We start from the raw sequence: 19,373 nt of genomic DNA, 5'->3' as shown, positions 1-19,373 counted from the left end.
GTTGTGGATGAGCTGAAAGGGGAGGGGATTGAGAGAGGGGGAGTGACTGAGGGGAGGGAGGAGAGAGTGAGGTGGGGAGAGAGGGAGGGGAAGGGGGGAGGAAGGAAGGAGAGAGTGAGGTGAGGGGATGGGGAGGGAGGAGAGGGGGAGGGGAGGGAGGAGAGAGTGAGCTGGGGGAGGGAGGAGAGAGTGAGCTGGGGGGAGGGAAGAGAGAGTGAGGGGAGGGAGACTAGAGGGGGAGGGAGACTAGAGGGGGGAGGTGAGAGGGAGGGAGAATAGAGGGGGGAGGGAGTGGGAAAGAAATGGACTGAAAACTTTTTTTTAAATGTAGCCCGTTGTTACGGGCTTAACAGCTAGTTTATAAATATATTAAGCATGGCCCAGTACATATCCCTGATGAGGCATTTCACTATTTACCTTTCTCCAATGAGAAAACTGACCATTTAATCCAACTCTCTGTTTCATATATTTTAACTAGTTTGCAGTCCACAATAGGACATTAGCTTCTGTCCCATGACTTTATTTTTCAGGAATCTCTCATGGGGAACTTTGTCAAAATCCTTCTGATAATCCAAATATACTATACCCACCGGATCATCATTATCCACATGTATATTAACCCCTTCAAATAAATTATCCACATTTATATTAACCCCCTTCAAATAAAAATATAGCAGATTGGTAAGGCAAACTTCCCTTTTGTAAATACATGTTAGCTGTGTCCCATTAAACCATGTCTTTCTATATGTTCTGTGATTTTATTCTTTAGAAGTCAGGCTCACCGGTCTGTAGTTGCCTGCATTATCCTTGGAGTCCTTTTTACAAATTGGTGTCACATTGGCCACCCTCCAATCTTCAGATTCAATAGGCAATTTTAATAATGGGTTACAAATGACTATTAATAGTTCAGCAATTTAATTCTATTTTTCATAACTTTTAGGTATAAACTATCTGGTCTAGGCAATTTTCTACTCTTTAGTTTGTCAGTCTGTCCTATTACATAATCCAGGTTCGCTGTGATTTTTTCATTTCTTTTGAATCATCACCAGTAAATACTGTTTCCAATATAGATATCTCTCCAACATCCTGTTCAGTAAACACTGAAGCATAGAATTCATTTGGGGGTAGATTTTAAAAGGTGCGTGCGTGTCCATGTGTGCGCAGTTCCCAGTGCATGCATGTTATAAAATCCATGAGCTGTGCGCTCATGTACGCCACATTTTAAAATCCGCACACGCATGTGCAGGTGGCGCGCATGGGGGGGGGGAATTTTAGTAAGTTACGCATAGCGATTCAATCGGACCTTCCCCCATTCCCTACCCCCCTGCCTAACCTTCCTTCCCTTTCCCTTTCCCTCTCCATCCCGACCCCTAACCCCTTCCTACCTACTTACATTTTTTTTGTTTCACTACTTACTACTCCTCCAGAGCAGAAGTAGTTTGTGTGTGCTGGCCAGCTACCAGCACACTCTTTCCCGAGACAGTGGCTATTATGGTCGCTGTCCTGGTCGGTCTCTGCCCTGGTCGGTCTCTGCCCCGCCCAGACCCCACACCTTTTTAAGGGCCTAGCACTTGTGCATATATCAGCAGTTATGCGTGTGGCCAGACCCTTTTGAAAATGCACACGGAGCACACAGGGCCCAGCCACGCGCGAAAGTGCCAGTATTTGCACACGAGGCCGTTTTAAAATTCAGCTGTTAGTTTTTCCGCCATGGCTTTCTGTTCCCTAAGTACCCCTTTAACCTCTTGATTATCTATCTATCCAGGACTCCCTCACAGGCTATCTCTTGTGAATATATTTAAAAATGGTTTTATTATGTATTTTTGCCTCTAGGGAACAGTTTTTTTAAAAATGTCCTTTTTGTGTGCCTTATCAGTGTTTTACATCTAACTTGCCAAAGCTTATGCTTTCTCCTATTTTCTTCAGTTAGATCCTTTTTCCAATTCTTGAAAAGCGTTCTTTTGGCTAAAATAACCTCTTTTACCTCACCTTTTACCATGCTGCGGTTGTTTGGCCTTTGTTCTGCCATTTCTAATTCCTGGAATACATCTGGTCTAGGCTTACAAGATGGTATTTTTAAACAACATCTATGCCTGATGTAAACTCTTTTCCTTTGTAACTGCACTTTTTGGTTTCTTTCTAACTGTTTTCCTCATTTTAAGAAAGTCTCCCTTTTAAAGGTTAAATACTAGAAAGCAGTAGATGTACTTAATGTCCTCTCTCTAGTCATTAACTCATATTTGTTCACATTATGATCACTGTTGCAAAGCGGTCACACTACTTTTACCTCTTGCACCAAATCTTGTATTCCACTAAGAATTATGTCTAAAATGTCTCCCCCTTTCCTCAGTCCCTGGACCAGCTGTTCCATGGAGTAGTCATTTATTTAATCTAGAAACTTTACCTCCCTAGCATGTCCTGATGTGACATTTACCCAGTCAATATTGGGATAATTGAAATCTACAAAGTCAATAGTGCAAGTAAGAGAGTGAAGTCCCATTCACTAATATCCAAATTTTATTAGACAAAAGTTCATGCTTTATAAATCATTCATATAATACGGCAACTCCATACGGATAACAGCAGAGAATTTAAAGTCCCCCGACACGGTCCCGTGTTTCGCGGAGGCTGCATCGGGAGGGACCAGAGAACCGTGTTATTCACATCTGCAATACAATATACAGTAGTAAGGAATGGAACAAGCACTGCCGTAAGATTTATACAGATTCAGTACACATACCTTTCGGAGTTTTCCTCAGGAGTGCAATCGCCCTCTGAATTTCCCAAACTTTTAAAGAGCAAAAAGGCGCGAAGGGCAACTCTCGCGAGATGCTGTAATCAGCAGATATACACCTGTGATGACTAATCTCTACTAGTAAAACTGGTACCATTCGATGTCCTTATTCAGACCGGAGGGGGCAACTGTATTCAGGGTATAAATCCATCGTTGCTCCCTTCGACTCAGCATGCCGGCGAAATCTCCTCCCCGCAAGGGGGGCGAGACCACCTCCAATACTGAGAAGGAGAGAGCATCGATAGGGTGTTCAGCTTGAAGCCAGTGGGACACCAGAGGCTCATCAGTTCTGGAGGACCTAATATTGGAGCAGTGCTCTATAATGCGAGTCTTGATCATCCGGGAGGTCTTACCCACATACAATAGTGGGCAGGGGCATTTAATGACGTAAATGACCCCCTTTGTGCAACAATTAGATTGAAAATTGAATTCAAACACTCGTCCAGTCAAGGGATGTGTAAATGCGGTCAGTGATTCCGTGTGGCTGCACATCGTGCAGTGACCACAGGGATTATGTTGACCACTCAGTCGTAATGCCATTTGTGCAGGTGAGGCTGCATGCACAAGACGGTCTCGTAAGTTTGTAGCCCGTTTAAAAGTAAACCGTGGGGGACCATGCATTAAATTATTTAAAGACAAGGCTGACCAGTGGCGTTTAATCATATTCGCTATAGCCCTTCCAACAATGGAGAAAGGAAGAATACAGTTGTGCGTGACGTCATCAGACTGTGTGGGAGGTGGCTCCGAGTTTAGCGTGCCTTTACATGGATGATTATGAAACAACAAACATTTATCCCTCTATGTGGTATCAATTCATCCATGTATGGCTACGCTATATCGATGACATCTTTATTGTCTGGATTGGGACAAACATCCAGTTCTTTCTGTTTCTTGATTGGGTTAACTCAGTTAACCCTCATATTCAATTCAATTATTGCATTCATCCCACTTCTATCTCTTTTTTGGACATTACTATTAACTGGGTGGAGGACCACTTTGAGACTACTCTCTTTCGAAAACAGACTGACCGCAATACCTTGCTCGCTTATAAAAGCTGTCATCCCAGGGCGCTTCGGGATAATATCCCTACGGGGCAATTTTTAAGACTCCGCCGTCTTTGTTCAACAAGACAGGAATTTCTCTTTCAATCTCAGGACATGATTAATCGGTTCATTGAAAGAGGCTACCCGACGCGAGTTATCAAAAAAGCTTTTAAGCGAGCACTGTATACACACCGCGAGTGGCTCTTTGCACCTCCCACACAGTCTGATGACATCACGCACAACTGTATTCTTCCTTTCTCCATTGTGACTGAGTGGTCAACATAATCCCTGTGGTCACTGCACGATGTGCAGCCACACGGAATCACTGACCGCATTTACACATCCCTTGACTGGACGAGTGTTTGAATTCAATTTTCAATCTAATTGTTGCACAAAGGGGGTCATTTACGTCATTAAATGCCCCTGCCCACTATTGTATGTGGGTAAGACCTCCCAGATGATCAAGACTCGCATTATAGAGCACTGTTCCAATATTAGGTCCTCCAGAACTGATGAGCCTCTGGTGTCCCACTGGCTTCAAGCTGAACACCCTATCGATGCTCTCTCCTTCTCAGTATTGGAGGTGGTCTCGCCCCCCTTGCGGGGAGAAGATTTCGCCGGCATGCTGAGTCGAAGGGAGCAACGATGGATTTATACCCTGAATACAGTTGCCCCCTCCGGTCTGAATAAGGACATCGAATGGTACCAGTTTTACTAGTAGAGATTAGTCATCACAGGTGTATATCTGCTGATTACAGCATCTCGCGAGAGTTGCCCTTCACGCCTTTTTGCTCTTTAAAAGTTTGGGAAATTCAGAGGGCGATTGCACTCCTGAGGAAAACTCCGAAAGGTATGTGTACTGAATCTGTATAAATCTTACGGCAGTGCTTGTTCCATTCCTTACTACTGTATATTGTATTGCAGATGTGAATAACACGGTTCTCTGGTCCCTCCCGATGCAGCCTCCGCGAAACACGGGACCGTGTCGGGGGACTTTAAATTCTCTGTTGTTATCCGTATGGAGTTGCCGTATTATATGAATGATTTATAAAGCATGAACTTTTGTCTAATAAAATTTGGATATTAGTGAATGGGACTTCACTCTCTTACTTGCACTATTGACTTTGTGGATTTGCTTATGTGCAAGGTTGCTTCTGTATATTTTCGGATAATTGAAATCTCCCATTATTACTGTGCTGCCAAATTTGTTAGCTTCCCTAATTTTGATTAGCATTTCATCATCCATCTGTTAATTTGGGCCTGGTGGATGGTAGTATCCCCCATCATTATACTCTTTCCCCATCACACATGGCATTCCCACCCATAAAGATTCTGAGCATTTAGTCTCCTGCAGGATTTGTATCCTGTTGGACTCTGTCATCCTTAACAGCTCCCCTATGAGGAAAGGCTGAAGAGGTTAGGGCTGTTCAGCTTGGAGAAGAGACGGCTGAGGGGGGATATGATAGAGGTCTTTAAGATCATGAGAGGTCTTGAACGAGTAGATGTGAATCGGTTATTTACACTTTTGAATAATAGAAGGACTAGGGGGCATTCCATGAAGTTAGCAAGTATCACAGTTAACACTAATCAGAGAAAATTCTTTTTCACTCAACACACAATAAAGCTCTGGAATTTGTTGCCGGAGGATGTGGTTAGTGCAAAATAGATAGATATGGCTTAACAGGATACAATCAACATGGATTTTCAGAAGTCATTTGACAAAGCTGCTCCCCCCAAATTGAGAGACTACTCAGGAAATTAAAAAGTCATGGGACAGGAGGTGATGTCCTTTTGTGGACTGGTAACTGGTTAAAAGACAGGAAACAGAGAGTAGGATTAAATGGTCAGTATTCCAAATGGAGAAAGGTCATTAGCCTACAAGAAAAGAACAGATTGAATTAAAAGATTTCAAATGATTCCCATCAACTGTTTAAAAAATTGTACAAAGTTATATATTCAAATAAAAAACATACTTTTGAAATGTCAGTATGGTAATGCCAGAAGTCTAAAAAGTAAGATGTGAGAGGTAGAATGTATAGCATTGAAGGAAAAGGTAGACTTAATTGGCATCTCAGAGACACGGTGGAAGGAGGATAAACAATGGGATGGTGCTATATCCGGGAATGATAAGGTGGATCAACTTGTTGGAGGGGTGATGCTTTAAGAACATAAGAACTTGCCATGCTGGGTCAGACCAAGGGTCCATCAAGCCCAGCATCCTGTTTCCAACAGAGGCCAAACCAGGCCACAAGAACCTGGCAATTACCCAAACACTAAGAAGAGCCCATGCTACTGATGTAATTAATAGCAGTGGCTACTCCCTGAGTAAACTTGATTAATAGCCGTTAATGGACTTCTCCTCCAAGAACTTATCCAAACCTTTCAAAAAATGGCACCTTTCAAAAAAGGTTTTGATAAGTTCGTATTGCCTTGGAGTTCCTAGTTTCTTTATCTCGCGTTCCTGATTCCTCCTCCAGTCTTGTCTTGTCCATCCTTGCTTCGTCCAGCCTTGCCTTGTCCTGCCCATTTCATCCAGTGTCTTGTGTGTGTCTTTGTCCACCATTGGCCTGACTTTCAGATTCTGACCTCTTGCTTGGACCTGACCATGATTGCCTGTTCCCTGGATCTGACCTCTTGCCTGGACCTGACTACCCTTATTTGCCACTTGCCCTGACCTCGGCCTGTCTCCAACTCCTTTAGCCTGCTGCCTGCTCTGACCCCATCATTCCATTGGAATCTTGCTATATTCACCGCCCTAGGGACCCATCCAAGTCCTGCTGGTCACCAGAACCTAAGGGCTCAACCTGCAGGCAAGGTGGTGAAGCTACAGATTGTCCCATTACTGGGTGCGTTTGCCAGCTGCCGGCATAGGCGTCATAAGTTTGCCTATGAGGCTGTGTCAACTACGCTGCTGCACAAAGGGCTCACATCCATGCCACCCTCAACAATTGGTCTTTAGTTTTCCAGATCACTCCAGGAGACCTTTTTAAAAATCAGCATCACTTTGTCTATCTTCTAGTCTTCAGGTATCATGGCTGTTTTAAATGATAGATTACAGATTACTTGTAACAGGTTAGCAATTTCATGTTTTTGTTTTTAGATCTCTTGGGTGGATGCCATCTGGTCCCAGTGATTTATTACTCTTTAGTATGTCAATCTGATCTATTAATCCTCTATTATCACATATATTTGTTTTAGTTGTTCAGAATTTCCACTATTAAAGAATGTTTCATTTGTGGGTATGTTCCCAATATCCTCCTCAGTAAAGGCCAATATTTACAATATGATCCACATACTTACTATAACAGTTTGCTGTAGAACTGTTTCTTGCTTTTGAATAACTCATTAAGTACAAGGTGCTTTAAGAAATAGAATCTGTGACATTGTAGGTTAACTAGAAAGTTCAGTGAAATTCCAAGCAGTCTGGTTTGTTCAGACATAGAACATTAATTACTAAATATTCTCTGTCACTAACTCAAAACATGGTTTGCCTGCTTGGGAGCCCCTTTTCCTTTTGAAAGAAATGTAAAGGAAAACACTAGGAGAACCTTGAAAGTCTACTTTAGTTTTCTTTTCTCTTTGATTTAAGGATTTTAAGTCTGAAATAAGATATGCTATATGGGGTCAGACCAAGAGTCTGTCAAGCCCCAGCATCCTGTTTCCAAAAGTGGCCAATCCAAGTCTCAAATACCTGGCAAGTACCTAAACATTAACTAGGTCTCAAGCTACTATTACTTATTAATTAAATACAGTTTATGGATTTTTCCTCTAGGAACTTATCCAAACCTTTTTTAAACCCAATTGCACTAACTGCCATAATCACATCCTCTAGTAATGAATTCTAGAGCTTAACTATGGGGTGAGTGAAAAAGAATTTTCTTTGAATTGTTTTAAATGAGCTACTTGCTAACTTCATAGAGTGCCCCCTAATCCTTTTTTTATCTGAGAGAGTATATAACCAATTTACATTAACGTGTTCAAGTCCTTTCATGATTTTGTAGACCTCTACCATATCCCTCCTCAGTCGTCCCTTCTCCAAACTAAACAGCCCTAACTTGTTTAGCCTTTCCTCATAGGGGAGCCATTCTATGCCCCTTATCAATTTGGTCACCCTTCTCTGCACTTTCTCCAGTGCAATATATTTTTTTGAGATGTGGTGACCAGAATTGGACGCAGTATTTAAAGTGTGGTCTCACCATGGAGCAATAAAGAGTCATTATGACATCCACCATTTATTTGCCATTCCCTTCCTAATTCCTAACATTCTGTTTGCTTTTTTGACCACCACAGCACACAGCACACTTAGCCGACTATTTCAATGTATATTTCCTAGGACGCCTAGATCTCTTTCCTGGGTGGTAACTCCTAATATGGAACCTAACATCATGTAACAACAGCATGGATTATTTTTCCCTATATGCATCACCTTGAACTTGTCCACATTAAATTTCATCTGCCATTTGGAAGCACAATCCTCCAGTCTCACAAGGTACTCCTGAAATGTATCACAATCAGCTTGAGATTTAACTATTCTGCATAATTTTGTGTCATCTGCAAATTTGATCACCTCACTTGTCATATTCTTTCCAGATCATTTATAAATATATAAAAAGCACCTGTCCAAGTACAGATCCCTGAGGTACTCCACTGTTTATCTTTTTTAGTTGTGAAAACAGACCATTTAATCATACTGTTTCCTGTCTTTTGACCAGTTTGCAATCCACAAAAGGACATCGCCTCCTAACCCATGATTTTTTAATTTTCTTAGAAGCCTCTCATGAAAGACTTTGTCGAATGCCTTGTGAAAATCCAAATACATCACATCTACTGGTTCACCTTTGTCCACAGGTGTATTCACCCCTTCAAAAAAATGTAGATTTGTGAGGCAAGACTTCCCTTGGGTAAATGCATGCTGGCTGTATCCCATTAAACAATGTCTAACTAAATGTTTTGTAATTTTTTTCTTTCTAACAGTTTCCATGATTTTTCCCGGCACTGAAGTCAAACTCACCAGTCCATAGTTTACCGGATCACTCCTGGAGCCATTTTTAAATATTGGGGTTATATTGGCTACCTTCCAGTCTTCGGATACAACGGATGATTTTAATGATAGTTTACAAATTAATTGAAATAGGTCTAAAATTTCATTTTTTAGTTCTTTCAGAACCCTGGTGTCTATACCATCTGGTCCAGGTGATTTACTATTCTTCAGTCTGTATTGGCTCCTGGCATTGTGTTTGTTTACAACCAGGACTGTCTCTGGGCTGGTGCAGTAATGAAATACATAGCTTTTCAAAGCTCCCTGACAAGCTGACAATCTGGAGCCACCATGCTTTTCTAGCAGCTGGGCCCATGAATGGCTCAGCAGTTTCAGCTTTGCCTACTTTGGGAGAGAGTTGGTGTAGGAAAGACGTGGGCTCAAGTGCCAAAATCAGCTCCATCCTCCTGATGCTGGCCTACACAGCAGGGCTGTCCTTAGTACTGTGCAGTGCAACTGCCATATGACCTCTCCAGTCAAGGAAAGGCAATACCCCAGTTGAACCTTTGGGCAATTTACCTTAGACTCTCTCCTCCAGACTGAGCATTAACTGCTAGTGCATGCCTTACCCATTGGTTATTATTGTTTGAGTAGAAGGGTATTTTCTGATTGTTAATGCCTTGACAGAGGATTTGAGGTAATGAGGAGTATTCTTAACTTGCCAGAGCGTAAAGTAATAAATGTATATAGTGCCCCCCCCCCACAGTGTCCTCATTATGGAGAGGGGATACATGCTTAGTGACACTGAGGCTTGATACAATATAGTTCAGCTCCAGTTGGTTCATTCTGAATGGGGTGAAGCAGTAGTGTCTGGGCCCTTAAAGAACAGAACTTGCAGTCACTCAAAAGACTACTCTTTACACAACAGTTGATGTTCCAACAAATCTTGCTCAGCGGTGATAACATGGTGGTGATGTCACTGAGGTCCCACAGGAACAAGGCTTAGAAGATGGAAGAACTTGGCAGGATGGTGAAAATTCTGAGCTGTTATTCCTCTCAGAGCAGGACTTCTATGGGCTCCCTCCGCACCAAGTTGAGCAGGAGCTTTGCTTGTCCTCCACCTGCAGCGCCAGACTCTGGTTTCACCATACCTCAGAGGTCAAGTACAGAAGCAAGCAAGGTCCTCTGTACACCCAGCTTCTCCCTGTTAACAGATTTTGTTGGTGCAGAAGAAAAAGAAATGCCATTCATTGGAGCTAGCATTGCTGTTGGCACTGCCAAAGCTTGCATTACCAAGCCTCAGCGCTGTCAACATACTCTGTTAAGTGTTGGAGGAACCTGAAGGAGACTCCTTACCATTACCTTCCTCCATGTTGTCACCTTTATCTCCGTCTTGCCTCCTTGGACCAATCCCAAATCTTCTGGAGCTCCTCCTCTTTCACTCCTGTGGATTCTGTTTGGAGATCTGATATACTCCATTGCGCTTCTGGTCTCTATGCAGTCACCAGTGCCATTAACCCAGAAGGGTGTCTCTTTCTGGAATGTAGTACATGATTCTTAGGAGAGTGACCCTATATTGGTTTCAGAAAAAGATGTTTCTTTCCCAACTCCAGGTCAAAGGATTCAATAGTCCATAGACCAGGTGGCTGAATTGGTGAAGACTTTCTTGATGGCCAGTGACAAGTAGGACACCTTTTGACCTCTCCTATCCAGAATATCAGATTTGTTACCACAAGGATGAATCACTCTCGCCTTGGGAGCTTTCATTAGAGGTCCCAGTGGTAGCAACTATCCCTCATCTACCATCCCTCTCTGCAGAAGAATCCAGTCAATCTGAGAATAGAGCATGGAATACCACTGGTTGTAATATGTCCAGAATGTATTCCCCTCTGAAGTGACCAAGGACACTGCTCTCATCACCATTGTCTTTAATGGGGGTTATGGGCTAGTTTCTTTATCTCTCAGTTCAGAGAGAGGATCTACAGGGATCCCCCAGACCCTGTACCTGACCAGCCAGAACTGTTATTTCTGCTGGAAGACTTCTTGTACTCTAAATTCCAGGCTGAGTAAAGTGATTGGAGTCAACATCCATAGGAGCAAAGATTCATCCCTAGAGGACTTCAGGATACTTCCGATTTTGAAAATGCCATCTGAGCCTGCAGGAATCCTAGTTCATTCAATCATGCAGGAAATTAAAATGAAAATGTAGGATAATCTGGCCTCTGGCCTTTTGCCCCCTCGTAGCCAGGAAATTGGATCTTAATTATAAAGTCCAACAATCTCCAGGGTTTGAAGTGGTTCAGTTATAGCACCAGTCAATAGTTATGGAGTTGGCACTGAAACAAACAAACAAAAAAAGACCAGAATTTTTTTCCACTGCCCTTACCCAAGGTAAGGACCCTAAGCTGTAAGACAACTTTGGGAAGAAAGTCTTCTGGAGCTCAGTGCTCAATGCTGTATTGCCGCCTACCAACTATATGTGGTACAATACTTACTCGACTGCATTGAGAAGTTGAAGCCGCTGATAGACTCTCTCTCTGGGGAGCAGGAAGGCTATCAGCAGGCTCTGCTAGATGCAGATGTGTGTGAGCATCATCTCATCTAGTCAGTGTATGAAGCATTTGATGCAACGAGTTCCCCTATTAATCAACCTGTTTGTGATAGAAAACAACAGGAAATTCAACAAATTTTGCTTCATTCTTCAAAGCAAATTCAGACACTTTTTTTTGCTCAGGTCTGCTGTATGCCTTTTCTCTGCTTCCATTGGTGGTGAGAATAGTATAGAAGGTATTCAAAGGCTGGATACATCTTATCATCATTGCTCTAGCTTGGCCTAGGCAAGTGTGGTTCTCTTGTGTCATCAGTTTATCAGCCCACCCTCTGATTCTTCTGGGAACTAGCTGTACTAACTCAGGAGCAGAGTCATCTTTGTCACCTGAACCTCCTCTCCCTCAGCTTGACAGCCTGGATATTGTTGCTATCTAAGGAGGTTGAGGACATTGTGATTTTGGCCAGTAAGCCATTTATCAGAAGAGTATGCAGTTTTAAATGGAAGCATTTTTCATCTTGGTGTCAAGGAGTCTACTGGAACCCATTCACCCATGCACCAAAAGATGTTTCAATACTTCCCTTACCTCTCCTCTTCAGGCCTTAGTATGTCATCGGTCAAAGTGCATCTCAGTGACATTGCATTTACCACCCTCAAGTGGATGGAAATTTTTATCTCTATCTGTCCTCTGGGATCAAAGTTCTTGAGGGGTTTGTGACATACAAAACCTCTGGTTAGCAAGTGACATGGGATCTCGATATTGTTTTGGCACAATTGACTACGCCTCCCTAAGAACTGTTGGAATCAGCATCCTTAAAGTTTTTACTTGGAAAATGGTGTTTCTAGTCACCATCACTTTGACTAGAAGAGTCAGTGAGTTACAAGTATTTGTTCATTGTTCTCCATAGTTACAGTTTTTCCACAACAGGGTGATGCTCCATGTTCACCTTAAGTTTCTGCTTTTTGGATCAAGCCATTGTTTTTACCCATGTGTTTTTCCAGACTTCATGCCCATAAAGGAGGAGAAGGTCCTCTATTCACTGGACTGTAAAAGGGCCTTGGCTTATTACCTGAAGAGAACTCAACCACATCATTGGGCCTTTCTCCTATGATCCTAGCAAACTGGGAATAGCTGTTGCGAAGCGGATATTATCAAACTGGCTAACTAACTGTATCGCACATTGCTATGCTGTAGCTGGCCTCCAGATCCCAGATTTGGACAAGGCTCCTCAAATGAGAGCCATGGCTACTTCAGTGGATTACCTAAGAATCGTGTCCATTGAAGACATCTGCAAAATTGCAACTTGGTTACCTGTGTGCACTTTCACGTCCCATTATGGTCTAGATAATTTCTCCAGAAATGATAGTAGCTTTGGACAAGCACTTTTGCGCAGCCTGTTCACCTAGTATCCCCTTTCCATGGGTGAGCTGGTTTGATTTTTCAGTAAATGATCCACCATGCAATCCTCAGCTTGAGACTCTCCACATCTAATGGCTAATTTACCCTGCTTTCAATGAAGAAAGCAAGTTTGCTTACCATAAATGGGACTCTTCATAGACAGCAGGATGAATTAGCCATGCTTAATACCCGCTCACCTCCCTAGAGAGTAGGCTAGCTAAAGCTAAGCTCTATAGACAACTGAAGTGCTCATGAGGCAGTTGGTGTACATGAACTCCCACGCAAGCTCAGAAATAAAAATTTAAGGCCAAATTTTAACAGGCCTGCATGTGTAAAATCCAGAGTTTACGCGCGTGGCTGGGTCCCTTTGAAAATTTGTGCGACGTGTGCAAGGCCCAGCCATGCGTGTGAACCCCAGTACGCGCAGAAGTGCCGGACCTCTACAAAGGGGCAGGGCGGGGTAGGATGGAGGCCTGCCAGGGCAGCGGCCATTAGCCGCTACCCCAGGGAAGTGCGTACTGGCAGCTGGCCGGCGCACGTAAAATACTTCTGCTTCCAAGGAGCAGCAAGTGATAAAATTAAAAAAATCAGGCAAGGTAGGTTAGCTTTAGTGGGTGGGGAGGAGAGGGGAAGGAAGGTTAGGCAGGGGGTTAGGGAAGTTCCCTCCCAGTCCGCTCCTTAACTGGAGTGGACTGGGAGGGAACTGGGGAAGGCCCAATTGCGTCACCACGCAGATTTTGAATAAATTCACCCCCCCTTGCGTGCGCCACCCACACTTGCGCTCGCGGATTATAAAATCCGGTGTGCTTGGCCACCTGATTTTATAACATGCGTGCGCCGGCGAGCATGTTATAAAATCTACCCCTTACTGAGCTAGAGAGATGGGTCCGTTTGGTGCTGTCGGATGACATTACCCTGTTTCATGGCTAATTATCCTCTTGACAATGGAGAACCCCATTTACCATAAGCAAACTTGATATTTATTTAAATGTATTTATTTATAAAGATTTATACCTGCTTTACCCATTATCCAAGACCAAGAACTGTGAAAATATACATACTAATAACATGCAATAAAACAAACTAGTCTATATTGAAAAACAGGAATGAATCATTTTGGCACCTCTAATGGAGAATGTTTAACAAATGGTTCAGTCCACCTACCTATTGACTTTCTCCAATCACACCACGCTGTGTGTACAGAAGATATGGATTCATATCTCTATGGCTCAGCATCCCTAATTCTACCCCCAAATTACTCCAGCTTAGAATTGTATAGTGGCTTCAATGCCCACAAGTGACACAAACATATTCTAATAAATCTGATGGGTCCCACCTCGGAAATGTTTAAGGACGGAGACTTTTGACCTGTTCCTGGAAGTATAGATTTTGAAGTTGTGATATTTTGGTGAACACATTGAAGGCCTGCCAGTTTGGGAAATTGCCACCAGATGGCAGTGTAAGTGGTTATAAAGACCATGTATATGTCCTGTCCATGAAGTCTATGGAGAGAAGTTTTCAGGTGTAGTTGGTTAATGAGTTCTAAAGAGTATTTCGTTTAAGAGGATGGGAAAGAAGATCCTCTTTGGCGAGTGGTTTTAGGACTATAAATTATGATTCCAATTTTGGTGAAAAAAAAAATCCACCATGGTCTAGGGATGGAAAGAAGCAGCCAGTTTGGCTGATGAAGCCCTGGGACCTCTCCACTTGGCGAGAACACTGCAGGGGCTTACCTTTCAAGGGGAAAGACCCAAGGCAGCAGGGAAATGTTTCTTTTAAATTTCCCCAGGAAGTACCACGGGACCTGGTCTGCGTTACCTTAAAGGCAAAGGTTTCAAGTGGAGTTGGCCCTTGCCTGGGGACAGGTTGCTGTTGAAGAGAAGGGCAAATAGGAAAAAGTGTACCTGGGATGCCAGGGAAGTCCAGGCCACACTTCAAGAGGTATGGAGGTGCTGAGAACCACTGATGGAAGTGCTTAGGTGGGGCAGGTGTAAATACTTGAAGCTTTGAAGCTGGGAACGTTGTGACTGGAAATTGGGAAGCAGGGCATTACCATGTCCTAAGGTGGTTTTGAAGAAAAGCAAAGGTTCTGAGTGATGATTAACATGTTTTCTGGGTGAGAGGAAAAGTGTATTATGAATATTGTTAGAGTAATTCCTACAAACAATTCAACAAGCTGGTTGAAGATCTTTATTGTGTAAACCTAAAGTTGTACTTAAGCCATAAACACCTGTAGGCTCTAACCATTTTTGCTGTCAGTCCTTACTGTCCTGTACATAGTTGCTGGTTATCCCAGAAATTAAACTGTTACCTGTTATTGATATATAACCCTGTATGTATTTTATTTGGGGTACAGAGATGGCCAGCCTTCAACAGAAATAGTGGGGACACGGTCTACAATGGGGATCCTCCAGGCATGGGGTTCCCTGCTCTAGCTCAGGAGAGTGTATTATTCCCTTTTCTGCCTCTGAGTGGTCCACCACACCATCTGTTGACCTTTTTCCTTTTTGAACTCTCTCCAAGAGACTGATCCTTAGTCATAAAGAGTGCCAGACCCCTTCATATATTATGTGCCCCATCCAGGAGGGGTATGTATGTGTTACATATGAAATATAGAAGATGAAGTCATGTGATTGCCTGTTAGTCTACTTTGGTATGTAGAAATAAAGGGCAGCAAACAAGTTGTAGGTGACACATCATGTTCCTCCAATAAAAGGTGTTTTTTTGACTAGCTTTTAAGCAGGGCCGACGTTTCCATTAGGAAACATTGGGGGGGGGGGGAAACAGCAAAATCCCACCAGCATGAGACCCAATACTGCCAAAGAAGGGAGCAGTCTGCTGGAGCTCTACCAATAGATACATTGAGGATGGGGGCTGCATGCCTGAAGGTTCACTTAGGGCACTAAATACTCTTGCAACCAGCCCTGCATTTACGTTCTTTATCACTTACAATGTATTTGCTGCCCTTTATTTCTAAGAAGTAATGAAGTTAATGGTGTAGGGTAGGTTTATTCCCTTGCTAACTAATGATGTTGCACTATAGGAAAAGGAAGTTATCAGGGTTAAATATTTAAACATCTAGCTGTTTATGGCTAGAGATTGGTTAGTTTAATAGTAATTGAGTACAGTGGCATAGCTAAGGGTGGGCCTGGGTGGGCCATGGCCCACCCAACCGTAAGAGGCTTGTTGGAGCAATGCCATCACGGAGATCCCTCAGAAGAAGCAAGGTCATCACAGGATCCCATCCCTGTGACGACGAAGAGGAGGGCTGGAGTGGCAAGGCTGTCATGGGATCACTTCCCAACCCTGTGGCGGCGGAAGTAGAACTTTGGCTGTGCCTAATGAAAAGGCCGTGTATGTGGGTGAGAACAGGAGCTTGAATGTGTGTGTGTCTGTGTGCATAAGAATGGGAGACTGGGAGGTGAGAGTGAGAGCTTGTGTGTGTGAGGGAGTCTGTGAGAGAAAGTGTGTGTGTGAGGGAAGAAGGGAAGAAGACAGTAGGAGAAGAGACACTGAAAATGAATTAAGAAATGAGCATCAAGGGAAAAATGGGAAAAAGAGACTGTGACCAACTGATTAGAAAAATACAAGATGAGACAACAAAGGTGTGTGTATATATATATATATATATATATATGTATATTTTGAGATTTTAGCAATTGGACAATGCCATCTTTGGGAATGTGCATTTTTTCTGCTAGCGTTTAATTTCTCTGTAACAGTCCAGCTTGTTCTGTTCTTCCTGTAGGTGATGTATTAATGTTCTAGGGCCTGGTGTAGTATTTGCATTGCTGCTTTTTCATAAGGTTGCTGTTATTTGAGACCTGAGTGTCAGTGCTGTGACTGTATGCTATGGCAAGGTTCTACATGTCTTTCTTTGCAGAAGTTTGTTACTTCACAAAATAGCAGTGGAGGGATATTTTTTTTGTTGAGGTGACACCAGAGTTTGAATATTTTTTTTCATATAGGTTGTAATGTGAATTTTCCTAGCTCTGCTCTGCACCTGTTCTGGTGATTAATGATATTTTATTGTAGTTATGATGATTTCTGGCTTTCTACAAAGAGGATTCATGAAAGAATACATTAGTTTTAGTTTTATTACATGATTGATTGGATCTGTTTGCTTTTTACACAATATACTTGTGCATTTATAAACTGCAATAAATATAAAATAAATTAATACAGATTCATAATGAATGTTTAATTCTGGTAAATCCTTGAAATAATTGAGGTAACGTTTTAAAGTTTCATACATGATGCAAACTACTTAGAAAGCCATTGTAGGGTATAGTATGACATTATTTATCAATAAGAATACAACTAGTAAGTCTCAGACCTGCATGTCTACAGCCCACCCATATTAAACTTGTGCCCACCCAAAAAATCTGTTTTGGCTATGCCACTTATTAAGTATCTGCTGCAGCTGCCCAGTTAGGGACGAGGAGTGATCTCCTGCCAGTGGCCAGGTTTTTGTAGCAGAACGCTGGGAGCCACTTTACCCCCTTATACCAAAGATATGAGTAAGGGAGGGTGATGGCCAGGGCTGGAAAGGTGCAAGCATCCAAGTGTGCAGGGTCCCACTCTCTGGGTTTGTTTTTTTAATCCCCCGTTGGATGTATTATATTGAAGCAATCTGTATTAACGTGCATCTAGTAACAGTTTAATGGCACCCTAATTTACTAGAATCGTAATGGTGACAAACTGACGGTACCTCAACAGAACAAACTTAGTTTTCAAACATTATAACAGGAGTATCTCCTCATAAATCCTTTAATCCAGTGTAGTCTGTTTAGCTAGCAAAGAATGTTTTGAACAGGTGTTCCTTGGCCAATTGAGATTCCGGGTTTGTTTGGGGTTTTTTTTGTTTCATTTTTCAAATGATACTGGGATTTGTTTTAATTTTGAGGGACGTGGGGTGTAATTGTTCATTGATATTTCCACAAAATATGCTAATAAAGATCTTTTATTAAAAAAAAAAAAAAAAAGAATCGTCTAGATTTTAAACGAGTTTGTGTGCTCCCTGCCGTTGGATAATCCCCAGAGAGTGCAGAGCAAGTCCTTGGGAACATTCCACCTGCCTCCAAAGTGACGAAAAAGCAACATGAAAAAAAAAACCAAACCCTCAGCTCAGAGGAGGGGGCGGGGGCGTTGCAGGAGCGCCCGCTCCCTCCCTCCCTCCCTCCCTCCCCCCGCTCGCGGCTCGGAGGCTCCCTGGCGCTCAGCCTCCCATAATTGATGTGAAGCTTGCGTTGCCGAAGCCCGGACTGCACCATTTCACCTCCGCGGGCGAGGGAGGCTGTAATCCGATCCCTCGGCTGCAGAGGGAGGAATCCGTTGCCAAGGCTCGGGGAGAGGTCGTGGTTTCTCCCTTTCTCGCTTGCTGCCTACCTGCGTGTGTGGCTCGGAGCAGCAGTGTGCTAGCGATCCCCGGCTGCTGCTGCCGCCGCCGCCGCTTCTGCCGCCCGAGCTTCATTTGTGACGTGCCCGAGCATGTCCACATCAGACTTTGTGACATACCTACCTGAGAGAGGGTTTGATCGTCGTGCACTACCGAGCGGGCGGACGCACTGGGGCTCTGGGATTCACTGAAGGCAAACTAGACAGAAATCATGGGTTTCTACGGCACTTTAAAAATGATTTTTTACAAAGTAAGTAAGCCGTGCCTGCAGCTTCTTTTCTTTTTTTTTTTTTGGCTGGGAAAGGCGAATCGTTCGCGATGGTTGTAGCATGCTTCCTCTTGGCTGTGAGCTGCCGCCTGGCATTTTGCACGCTGTTTCAAGGCAAATGAATAGGGCAAGGTGCAGATGTAACGTTTTGCAGAAAGCGAGTGGTGTGAAGCGTTCGACTTTAGAATCGCAGGGCTAGTATATATGGTGACCTGCAAGCACTTCGCGGCTACTTGGTTTTTCTTAAATATACCTTATACTGTTGTTTTGACTTAGCGGGTGGTAGCCCTTTGCTAGACTGAATGTGGTCAAGGGGTAAATAACCTCATGTTTTGTCGATCTCATATTAGATATGCTGTGCCAAGCGTTTGTGGAAACCTGGGGCTTCCCTAAAATACGCGGCATGTACTCAGTAAAATATTAATCTTAATTCACGCAAATCTATGCCGTGTACAGCTGTGCTCTGTCTTTTATGAGGCTATATCTGTTTTTACGTTATATAGGGCGGTCTTCTGGATTCATGCTATCAGGACGGCAGCTGAGTGTAAAGTTGCCTTTTACTATTCTGCTAGGGTAGTTGCTCTGCATGCAGGAACATGATAAAAAGCCATGACATATGCACTAACCGAAGTCAAAAGCGGAGAAAGTTCCTCTGAATAATACAGCAGGAATTTTGGGGAGCTTGTTCTTTCACAACCATGACCGCCTATTGCTTCACAAGAACAGGGTGATTCCCACCTCGCCTAATAGGAGGGGTTTTGGTAGTCTCCCTAATTTGTTTTCCATACGCTTACGGGGTTATGGAATGAGAATATGAAGTATTTTATTCGAGTTTAGAAACTTCCTAATGAAGGGTCTTAATAATTTTTGACACGAAACAGCTGAGATTTTGGTTTAATAAAGGAATTTAAATAAAAAATAACAAATAGGTTTTGTACAGTATGC

At 43.0% G+C, this 19,373-nt stretch overlaps 1 protein-coding gene across 7 annotated transcripts in view; it reads left to right on the top strand.

The window, feature by feature from the left end:
* Positions 1-19,373, top strand: part of FBXW7 (F-box and WD repeat domain containing 7) — an 808,352-nt gene that overhangs the window by 665,558 nt on the left and 123,421 nt on the right. The window contains exon 1 of one of the 7 annotated variants that reach the window (XM_029607646.1): positions 17,889-18,410. The exons of the other annotated variants lie outside the window; for them this stretch is intronic. Coding sequence (XP_029463506.1) covers positions 18,372-18,410 — 39 coding nt within the window. The 5' untranslated portion in view covers positions 17,889-18,371. Of the gene's footprint in view, positions 1-17,888; positions 18,411-19,373 lie in introns of those variants that run through there. 7 annotated transcript variants of the gene reach the window in all.

Source organism: Rhinatrema bivittatum, chromosome 1, assembly GCF_901001135.1.
Source record: "Rhinatrema bivittatum chromosome 1, aRhiBiv1.1, whole genome shotgun sequence".
Classification (NCBI taxonomy): Eukaryota; Metazoa; Chordata; class Amphibia; order Gymnophiona; family Rhinatrematidae; genus Rhinatrema; species Rhinatrema bivittatum.
This window is presented reverse-complemented; position numbering and strand designations above follow the sequence as displayed.